General features: G+C 33.1%; 1 protein-coding gene across 12 annotated transcripts in view; it reads right to left on the minus strand.

The window, feature by feature from the left end:
• LRP1B (LDL receptor related protein 1B) overlaps nt 1–12,314 on the minus strand; it is a 684,970-nt gene that overhangs the window by 177,621 nt on the left and 495,035 nt on the right. For all 12 annotated transcript variants that reach the window (XM_040561328.1, XM_040561327.1, XM_040561326.1 and 9 more), the window contains 2 exons: nt 12,016–12,110; nt 6,389–6,538 (listed from right to left, as the gene is read on the minus strand). In XM_040561328.1, coding sequence (XP_040417262.1) covers nt 6,389–6,538; nt 12,016–12,110 — 245 coding nt within the window. The remainder of the gene's footprint in view (nt 1–6,388; nt 6,539–12,015; nt 12,111–12,314) is intronic.

Below are 12,314 nucleotides of genomic sequence, written 5' to 3' on the forward strand. Positions count from 1 at the left end.
AAGGTGTCCCTCCCAAGAGCAGGGGCTTGGAATTAGATGATCTTTAAGGTCCCTTTCAACTCATATCATTCTATGATTCTAAGTTATTTCAGTATTCAAAATCTGTATTTGAGCATTAATAAGAATAGCCAATTAAATAATTTTGGCATTGACTGTCATACTGTGCATGGTATATAACAGAACCTACAGTTTTATGTATCCAAACCCACCCATAAAATTAGCTATAAGGCTGGAGTACAGAAAGAGAGCAAAATGTATAAAATTTTGATGTTTTGTAGCATTTACTACAAAGAGGTGACCAAATTCTTAGGCATTTCTTTAGTATTTTTATGTGAAACTCATGCTTGGCTATGGTTTGACAGCCTACCAAAACAGCAATCTGATGACTATCTCTGGAGAGCAAACAGGCATAATCCCCAAATAACCAACTTTGCATATTCTTTTGCCATGAGATGAAAGCATGACCTGTGCTTAATCAGGAGGTTTAATCAGTAGTAATTATCCTTAGCACATAGTTTCCTTTCGCCCTTTAGGTATTAGCATAGAGCCAAACCATTTCTGCATCACCAACTGGATGTTCAGTCATGTGCCTCTTTAGCTTACTGTGTTACTAGATGAGGTAATTGCTGCTCAAGGGAATAGCATCTAGACAATTTCCATCAGTGATGTCAGACATGCAAGGTCATACAGTTTTTTTTTCCTCCCTTCACAACAGACACAAGAAATAGAGGATGAATCAGCACAATACAAATTCATTACTAGCCCTTAGAGTAGTGGACTGCAAATGCAGTGGTTAGGTAGTTTCTTATGATGTCTATACTATCAAAAAGGGCAAATCAAAAAAGATCACAAGAGAATAGCCAAAATACACTTCATAATGATTCTTTTATCTTGCTCTTCCATCCTTGTCAACGTGACACCTGGATAAATACTACTTAGAAATATAACTTGTAAGATCTTACTGAGCTAGTATTTATTTTTATTTAGCACAGAGGTTTTACGTGGTGCACTACAAGCTTTTGGAAGAAATATGGATACAATATGGGGAATTAAAGGAGAAAGGCAATCTGAAAATTTAAGGGGATGAAACACATGCAAATCTGGACATTTAAGATATATTTTAAAACAATAATAATCAAATTTTGAACTACAAGCCTCTCAAGTTCGAATCTCTTAAAACTACCAAGAAGCATTAACTGGTGTTAGCTGTTCAGCTGTAAAATCATAGAATTATAACAGTTGGAAAAGACCTTGAAGATCATCTGGTTGAACCATCCTCCAACCACCAATATTACAGCCTTAGAGCTAAAAAATACAGGTTTTAGTTGTTCAGAAACCACTGGATGTGTGATACCCACCACAACATAGACTCACACACACATACACACACACACACAAAAGGTTATTCATTAAGCTGAATTAATCTGTTTCTATTTTTTAAATCTAATCGATTATTTTACAAAACCACTTGACTAGCATAAAAACAATTTCCTTCCAGAAAATAGCAAAGAAGAAATAGCAACTCTGTTTGAAATCTTTAAACATCAAACTCAAGTTAAATGATTTGTTTGATTATGCTAACAAGAATGTTGCTCGATCACTAATTACAATCTTGTTGCTGAAACTGTGTTATCATATATATTAAAATTGTTGTATTTATCCATTTTGTTGGGTAATTAGCATTAAGCACAGCAACATATTGGGAAACAGCAATTTCAAATGCCAAAAACTGCTACACTAGCATTGTGGACAGTCCTTTGGAGATTTCAAGCAGTACTCTGAATGCAAATTTTGATGGACCATTAGTTTTCATTAATGATAGTTTGAGTATTTATGGAAGACAACTATGTACTGTACTCAGAACTGGGCAAATTGCCTAGATATATTTCATATATTAATGCTAATGTAATGAATGGTGTTACAGCAATTAGAAGACTGATGACTTGGAAAATTAAGGTGTATGTATTTGAAGTTTCCTGATCTAAGCAGCCCCTTTGATTTCACAATTACATTCAGCAAAGTCACAGCTTCCACCATTTGAGTTACTAGAAATGGATTGTAGTGTTTTTTTCAAAACTTTATGTACTGAAAAAGAAAAAAATAAAAGAGAAAAAAAAATCAAACAACCAATATATCAACTAACCATATGACATAAAGTAAATGTCAGCATAAATATATTTTAGTAATATGAACCAAGATGCTCTGTCTAAAATGAAATACTGTAATTGTTATTGTCTGTTTGTTTGTTTGGTAGTACACCTTGATGGCTGTATTATATACAGTTTGTGTTGAAAAGACATTGTTCTAATATCAGCCTTCCTTTTGGAGAAGCTAATATATATCTCCAATTTGGTTGCACTGCTGAATGAATTTCAATAGAATATTATGCACTCACAGAATCATTCACTATGTTCAGTTACTGTATTTTATGCTACTGAAGAATGACTAGGGAAATGCTACTACTTATCACCATAGAACATTTCCTTTGAGGTTTCTACTATATCATATTCCAATTTTCTAATTAAGTGAGCTGGATTTTGTGATTTTGTGTAAACTACTTCTGTGAGGACCTGATACAAAATCCAACCAAATATCTCTCATGGAAGATTTCGACATCGTTTTCTTCTCAGCTACAACCTTACAGTAACTAATCAATACTTCTCTAGCAGTGTTCAATTTTTGATTTAGGGACATTCAAGGAAGACTACATCAATTTGGAAATACTTTAGATATTACTGCAAGCCCCTTTGTAATCAAAATCTTGCTGTATAATGACTCTGCTCATCAATCCAGAAACATAAAGTTCTCACACAAGTAAATATCCAGCCAGTTTCAGTTAGAGTCAAGGAACCATAATCACTAAGCAACTTCGAAGGCAGGAAATGAGACTTTATACAGAATGCCAAATACAGCTATGTAATTTGATTACACAGAGACAGCAGCTACCAGGAAAAGTGGCAAAGTCAGATATGGAATATCATATCTTAAACTCAATCAAATCTTAAGACAAGTATAGAAAACGTTTTCTCATTTTCTTAATCTTGAAAAGAGTACCACTGTAGATTCTCTCACATGGAATATCCCAAGTTTCTGTAAAAGTAGATAAATTTTATATGAACCTGTAAATGGTGTCTGTAGTAGGTGTTAAAAATTATGCATGGAAATGCGCATGATGAATTAGAAAAGCTTGTAAAAGACCACAAGAAACTTCACAGGAGTTGAACACAATAAAATGAATTGTCAGTACAGTGGCAGAAGAAAACTGCCACTGACCACATGCAAGACGATGAACAGTGGGAAGTACTGTACAAAGCATTAACATATATTTCTGAATAGTAATTTAATTAAAAAACAGCTGATGTTGCACTCACTGGCTCACACAGAGGGAATGTGCTTTTGCAGAAAAAGTTTGGAAGAGCAGACCAGAAAATGTGACTTCATCATGGATTGATAGCAACATCTTTGTAATACAAAAATGCAAGGGCAAAATTAATTTTTTATATGCCTAAGGGCAAGGAAAAACTAGTAATTTTGTATATATTCAAACATTTTGCTTTCAAATGGAATATAATTTTCATCTCTTATATATCATGCATCAAAAAAGAAGTGGCAAAGGCAGGAACCAGAAGACTAGGAATTCTGGAGCTTAGCGTATGGAAAATAAATGACTGACACTGTTGAGTAGAAAAACAATAAATACAAGATCCAAAATACAGAAAGATGTGAATTACATAACTTGTTTCCATTTCTCTCAAAGATAAACCTTGACACCAACTTTTTTGTTAACATGATTTTAAAGGATCTAATAGTCAGAAAATGTTAAACAGAGTCTGGAAAGGACAGTAAATATCTGAAACAGTAGCAGTTAGCTTCCAAACAGTTTACAGTGGTTAGTTACAAAAAAATTTCAGGAATGTAAACTGTAAGAAAATCTCCTTAAATCTCGTGGAAATTGTCAAAAGACACGTTAGTTTTCTGAGCAAAAAGCTGGCCAGACAGCTGCCCTCTGTAAGAACCAGGGCTTTTTCAGATCACGTTATGGTCACTATGCAAGTAAAACCAACTCGCTCTGTCCTCACAATGAATTGAGGTTCCCTCCAATCTTTCCTGGTTTTAGCTGTTTAGAACGATAATGTTTCTAACAATCAAAAACAACTGACCAATGTATTACGACCTGTCGAGACTACTCTACCACGAGTGTCTGAAAACACTGAACTCCATCTCTTCTTTCTGCCCCAGCGGAAGCATAAATCAATGATACGACATGATATGATCATAACATAACATTAACAAAAAATTGAAGTTCTCCAAAATACTACTTTTATCTGGATAGGTACCAAATGCTGAAGACAGAAAAATGCAAAAGATAGCAAAAGCCTACAGGACTCTAACACTGAGTGGAACCCAAATGCCAGAAAACGGTTAAGATTTTTGGCACATATGTCATGTCTATTTTCATTTTAGTTGCTAAATGTTAACTGCCCCCCCCACCCCCCCCCCACCCCCTTCCAAAAATGAAGAAATATTCTAGTTCATGTTGTGGTTTAAATATTTACCACATTTCTAGGTAAAAGCAGTGAGGAAAATTCATGAAACAGACCAAAAATGATGCAATAAACACACAGTTACTGCGACTCTCCTGCTAAAACTTTCTATTAAAATTGTAAGCTAACAGATCAATGGGGGTACTAAATTTTCACATACTATCATATTAAATCTTACGTTACAACAAATTATTCATTCTTCTTTATTTATCTCTCAATAGTTATTATTGCTTATCATTTATTGATCTCTTGTTTCATTTTGTATTGTTTTTTTCTGCTCTGACTTGTTTTACACACAAAAATGCGTGAATATAAGAAGCTGATGTAAAGCTACCATCACTTCAAGAAAATAGATGGCATCTTTGTTGCTACAGTATGTTCCACAACATAAAAACACACAGGAGAAACGAATACAGAAATCTTTCATGTTTTTCAGTCAGAGCATGCAATACTGTATCAATAAAAACAATACTGTATCAATACAATCATACTGAAATGTCATAGTGCAGTTTATCAAAACTATGGCTCCTAAATAAAGACAAAACAAAAAAGCAGAACAAACAGAAAAAAGTAAACACATCTTGTGTTTATCAATTTTGAGTAGGAAGGTTTGTCATCACCCACAAAAACAAGGTATCACAAACTAGTGATATTATATGTATATATGTTTGAAAACTAAGTCATAGAAGTTCTTGCCTTTCCACACCGGCAAAAAATCTACTTTCATACAAACACGAATGAAACACTCTTCTTTAAATGATAGCTGTAAACTCTTTATTCTATATCCCAAATGGATCATCACTGCTATAGTTTCTGTAAATCACAGATAAAGACGATACCCTATATGTTTCAGTGACAGTATTGGACAAATATTCTTTACAACATTTCATATTAAAGATCTTCAACAGTTCCCTGGAGTAAACGTCATCCATTCATTCAATTCCGAGTCACAATCAAATCAATGAAAGACAATTTTTCCATATTAACATTCATGACTCCTTCTGACACAAAACTTGCTTTTGTTTATGAATGCATATATAAAAGCATCCCCTCTCTAACTGATTTTGATAGCATTTACAGCTCAATACTGGCCAAATAGTTTCACAATAAAACTCTTTAAGCAGCTTTTACTTTAAAATATAACAACTTACACTGTGTGTATAAAGTCTTTGGGGTTCATTTGAAGTAATTTTCAAAACCACACCAGCCATATGTGCACTATACAGTTAATCAAATAAAATACATTTTAAAAGAGACTGGTAGTTGATGAGTCAACTATACCAACAAAAATCAAGTTATCAACAGAACTTATTTGTGGAAAATCCAAGATAAATATAAATTATGTTGAATTAAACCAGAATAAAGGTGTGAAAAGCATTTAGAAGAAAATAAAACACTAGTTCTGAGTTAAACTGTAATTTCTTAACACACTGTACCCTAGAAAGGGCAAGAGATGAAGGTACATATAAGAAACATTTGAATCGACAAAGATATATTCTCATAATATTCAGCATTCTCCAACTTAAAGACTCTGCTTAATAATTTTTACTTATGTTACCTCTCTTCTTCTGTTTTTTTTTTAATGTTTAAAAATATTTAAATTATCCCAATATTTCTAAAATGCAATGTATAAAAAAGAAAAAAATCGATTGAATACAAAGAATATTAGCAGACATCTGAAAATCCAACTCGTCTATTTATGAAAATGTTTCTCACAAAACCAAGTCTCACTTTTGCTGTATGTGTTATCTACATTAAAATAATAACTTTTACAAGTTTTTGACAGTTCATAATTAATTAGCTTCCAATTGTTTGAAAATTATTGCTATTACAACTGTACTTACCCATAATGGTTAAAGCTGTGGCTTTTGGTAAGTCTTCTTTCATGGACTCTATTATTTCAAGATTACCACCATCCAAGTTGCATCTATTTATGGTTCCATTTCCTGAACTGATCCAGTAAAGTTTGTTCTCCACATAATCTATTGATAAACCTGTAATTAACATATACAATTTTAACTGTCTTTTGAATACCTAATATACATTTAGCATTAAGCTGTTTTTACAAGAAAAATGTGTTCAAGAAAAAAGTATATTTACATAAAATTGTTATCTATCCACTCAAACTTTAAAAAACAAATCAAGAAAACCAAATAAGCTCAGACATTTATAGTGAAAACAAACATGCTTCTTGAAATATTTCTGCCTTTATTTCTCCAAACATCTACAGAAGTCAATCAGAGACTGACTGATGAAAGTATCATCTGGCAGAGAGCTACTTGAAGGAACTGAGCTCCTAAGAGATGTCATTAACTACTAGCAAATGCCAACCAGAAGCCAACATTTTTATTCTAAAATTATGAATATATATTCTTAAAAACAATCTTTTTGTGTGTGTGTTTAACAACTAAGAAGAGTCTGCTCTCTCCGTAAATGCATTGTCTTCTGCTTAGAATGCTGACAAAGATTAAAAGTACCAAAACACAATAACAGTACTCAATAAATTTATAGTACTAATTTTAATTTCATTTCATAGTAAACTGACTTCATGATCAGCTCTTTGGAATTAGAAGCAAGAGAATTTAGAAATAAAAATATTTGCAAAATAGCCTACTAAGTAAACTAAGCATATAATATTCTGGAAGAAAGAGCAAAGAACTAAAAGGCAATATATTTCAGACTTCTCAAATCCTTTAAAACTGTTGAAGAAATTGCAGCAAGAGATTTTCCACAGTGAAATATACTTGGCATGGTGACAATACATGCCATAATAATTTGCTTTGGTATTTCCCAGAACTCATATTAGGCAGCAGATGATTGCCAGAAAATACTGTATTTCACTACAAAGGTCAGCTTCTAGAAGGTGCAAAATACTCTCCTTCCATCCTGTAATCTGCTTCTCTGTAGAAAGCCAGGTATATTTTAAAAATTCTGACAGGAGAAAGCAGTGCTATGTGCTACAGTACTTAAGAGTTTGCATCATGACACTACTTCTTTACGCACAGCTGACATAGTAGGCCAAAAGGTGTCCACTTTGTAAGCTTTTCAAATGTAGTCTTCCAGTTCCTTTACAGTTACTGATATTTGTTCCGCTCTCTGCAAGTGTATCACCCAGAGGAAAAACAACAAAAGCTAAAGAAAGGATATGGAGTATTGCTTCAGCAGACTGATCTTGCAACATCTCTTTGCACAGAAGTGATTCCCAGCTGGTATAATAAGCACTGATCAAAGTGAAAGGGTAGTACCACAGACCTTGGAGACACTTGCAGTACTTAGGAAACTTTCCTGAGAATCTGGATGAACCTTGCCATGGAGTTACAAGGGTAACACACAAATATTAAGATTTCCTTACTATCATATGGATAGAATTTGCTATTCCCAAGAAGTCCTGACTACTACCAGACAGCTGCTCACTGATTTCATGCAGGCAGGTCTATTAGTGGGGTTGCTATGAATGTTATCTATACAGCAATTACAATGTTATGTTGCCAGGTTTTCTGCTATTTCAGTTATGAAAGTAATATTTCTACGCATGGGTATACCAAAACATGGCATCACCTGACAGAAGTAACAGTCCCATCACCTTCTACCCAAGTCTATCACAGCTCGTTTTCTTGGAACACTTTCCTGTAGTGTTATACCAGCTATTATTTACCTTTCTGAAAATGTATTATTTCTAATGTAAGCAGAGCATGCCTATTTAGATTTTTCATGATTTATTTTTTTTTTCCTAACAAAACCAGGTGATTTTCTTGCTATGTGTGCCACAGACCTTCAGGATATCTTCTAGTATGGGTGACAGGCTTACACCCTATATCAAGGCTGTCAAAGTCAACCTGAACATTTGGACTGTAGAAAAGAACTATTTATACTGACTCTATAAGCAACTACCAGATGGCAATACTATGTCCCCATTAGAACACTGACTTCGAAGCACTTGTCCTCAACTGACTACCAAGGCATATCCATCTCTTATTAATACTACACATTTTGCTTTTCAGAAAACTGAGATGAAAGGAAGACAAGGCCCATCTATCCATTGAAGACCAAGCATTACAAACTCAGAGTGCTTCAAAGAGCCTAGAATCATCAGCTAGATGAGAACTGCTACTGTTCTTAACAGTGAGCTCATATATCTATTTTGAGTAAATGATGTAAAAGAAAACATACTGCAATATCCTGAAAGAACTGTCATAGCGGTGACCTGCTCTTACATGTATCTTTACTGCACATAGACCTAATCTGGTACAATTAATAACCTGAAGCCTTCTCCAATTCCTCCTTCCAACACAACATTAAGCAGCAAATGAATGGACTGAAGATCAGGTCTTGGTGATCAGGTCTAAAACTAAACTACACAGTTAAAATTAAGTCAGAAAAATAATTACACAAATGGTATCCTCCTCACAAATAAGAAAGATCAAAATAATTTAGTATTATAAAAGGTATCATTTATGTGTTAGTTAAAATACAGGTATATTATTAAGAATCATTGAAATAAAAGATTAAAAAAGTTCTCCAGAGAGTGTAATCTCTTCTTTTCTTAGTGGCTTAAGAAAGATTTTTTTAACTGTTTATGGCTTGCTCGCTTTCATGTATAAATACTTGTGTGTCTAAAATTTCTGCACACACATATTTAATTAAAAACAAAATAAATTTAAGATTACATTTCAAGTGCCAGTCTCAAAAAGATTTTTGGTTCAAATCTGCACGATTTTGTTTGCAGACTATATATAAAGAAAAGGAAGGACAAGTTCACAAGTGATATTCAAATAGTCAGCCAACAAAATGAAACAGTATCAGCTACAAGAGCAAATGGGTCTGTACTAAAATTATGACCAAAATGGAAACTAAGTTTATTTAGAGTGAAGGACAGACCTCTGCTTTAACAAACAAACAAAAACCCCATAGCCTATAACTATGGAGTCCCTTTAATATAGCTCAGAGTGTGATTCAGTATGTTTTTAAATATTATTTATCCAAGATATTCCCATACGTAATATGAATACAATATTCCATAATTTAATAATACCTGTTTCCTTAAAAGCAATCCAATGGAAGCATGCTTTTTATTTTTAGAGCTTTATAAAAATTTCTTAACTGAAGATAAGTTCAAGACACCCATAATCAAATGATCTGCCTCACAAAGTACAAAGCTAAATATAGCAATAAATCTGAATCCTTAAGAAAGTAATTTAATGAAACTCCATTGACTAGTTCTTTTTTCAACTGATCTATATATGTCAGTATTTGAGGCTTTTAGAACTGCAGAATGGACTATTAAGTTCTAACTAGCATCTTAAGACAAAAATAAGAGACAAAATTTGTCTTTGTAAGATTATCGGTTTCCAAAATATTTAACCTACACAATCTTGGTGTTCATACAGAATATTTTAACTGAAATCACCTCCTTCTTTCAAAAACAAACTCAAACTGAGAAAAAAAAAAATGGTGTCAAGACAACTGAAGACAACATAAATGTTCAGGACATCTTAATAAGCCGTATATTTTTCAATAATCCACCCGTGAATTCACTTATTAGCTCATACACCTCATTCTCCAAATACTCCAAATTAGCGCTACATGAGCTGGAGTATTCCTTATACAAAAATACAGTTTCTTGGCTTGAAATGAAATGCTACTTTCACTCTTCAGCAGTTTTTTTTCTTGTTCTTAGTATGGAACATCTTATGCTAATGATAACAATAATTTAAGCTAGTAAAATGGGTATTTTGCGCATGTGTGGGTATGTAGAGTACGATGTTGGAAATTTAACACTTGATTTATCTACAAAACAGCGTATCCGATTTTTCATCAGATATACAACGGAATCTCTTTTCATGTTTATCCTGACTGACAATAAAACTGAGCCAAGATGTCTACCAATTATGAAGTATTTCAGCAATAGACAGGTGCAAACTTTACTTTCCCTTTACATACATATACACATACACAATTTACTTACTACATGCTTTATGACTTATCACACTTTCAGACAGGCAAGAAGAAGGGAGAAACAACTAAATCTCTATGGTCTCCTTTGTATTAATGTTATGAAAAAGAACCTTCAATCTGGAATATAACCTATTCGAGTAACTCAGATCTCAAAGGTGTTAAATTAATCTAATAATACAGGAAAAAAAAAAAATCTCGCTTGCAGCTCTGTGGTAAAGTAAAAAGCTTATGTCACAATCCTCAGTCCTACAGGCTTACAGGAATGTTTAACCGTATGCATAGTCCATCTCGTACCATTGAGACTCTACATTCATGAAGAAAAATGTCACAAAACCCACACGGATTTGCACATGCAGCCTTTGACCGTACCAACATATTTACAGAAAAAAAGGAGTACTTACCACTCTACCATGCATTTGGTTCAGTGGCTTTACTGCTACTCAGAACAAACTCAATGACAGAAACCATAAGGACTGCAATTTAGGACCTTGTGACCTATGATCACAGGATATTCCGTGCAATAGGTTGCACACAGCCTTACTTCTTAATATTGTCCAAATATTATTATATGAGTTTATGCTTCACCTCAAAATTAGTGGCTTTACCACTCTTTTCCTCCAAATAAACAGACAACTGTTTTTTCAGGTGGATAGAAGTAAAATCAAAATCAAAAATAAAACAGTTGCCAAACATTTTCTATAAAATTATTTGAATGTATTGTCTAAAATGCATGTTGTGTTTGCTCTAACATCAATTTTATTTCATTCATTTTTTTTGCTTCTGCAAGTTTAATACATTCAGTTATCAAAAGCCATACATTCTTTAAAACATAAACACTTTATTGATGGGCTTTTAATCTGGCAAAGGTAATTGAGATAACTACTTTAACTCCTTAAAAAAAAAATCACAAAAAGAAAGGAATCTGAACAACAACAAAAAAAAAACTAGTACACATAGAGAGTATATAATTTTCAAGAAAGTGCTCCAATTTACTGCCAACTATATTAATTCTCAAATATTAAAAATGAGGTTAAGTCATATGAAATGCATGCTCCAATGTATCCTCTCTATACATATAAAAAAAAAAAAAAAAAGAGCCAAATTATCTTTTCATTGTGTAGCTGGGATTCTGTTGAGGAAAGTTCCAAATTTCCACCAAAGAATCCTCTCGCATTGATTAAATTGATTAAATTAATTAAAACCCCACTGTACACATTCTTTTTATCCATGTCCTGAAGTGGAGAGATACAGGTGGGTCCTACTTCACCTTTGGTCCACATAACTAAGAGTACACTTAACGCATTACAATAGTTTTCAACTCAATTAGAATGGGCCAAAAATACCTTAAATGGTGAAACGCAAAAATACATCAGTGTTTTCCATGTCTTTATGCACGTTCTTATCACTTTTAGAAAGTACATGAAAAACATCATGGTATATTAACACAGGATTTCAAAATAATGTTTCTATTAAAGTACCATTGAATAAAAAAAGAAACAGCAAAAATGGTATTTACCAACAGGATCTTTTTGATTCTGAAAGAGAATTTTGCTGTTGCTGCCATCCATGTTTGCCATGTTAATTGTGTTTCCATCGGTCCAATACAGCTTACTTAAGAAGAAAATAAACATATTGAAAACGTTGCCTTGTGTACACAATATTTTTAACGCACCAGAAGTGAAAACACGTTCGTAAATTTAGAAGTAGGCAAAATATACAAATAGCAATTACATGATTTAATTAATACGAAGCTTTAGTAGAGAAACATTATTCAGTTAAGAAATTCTTAGAAAAATCTTTCAAATGGATACATTT

Source organism: Cygnus olor, chromosome 6 (genome assembly GCF_009769625.2).
Source record: "Cygnus olor isolate bCygOlo1 chromosome 6, bCygOlo1.pri.v2, whole genome shotgun sequence".
Taxonomy (NCBI): domain Eukaryota; kingdom Metazoa; phylum Chordata; class Aves; order Anseriformes; family Anatidae; genus Cygnus; species Cygnus olor.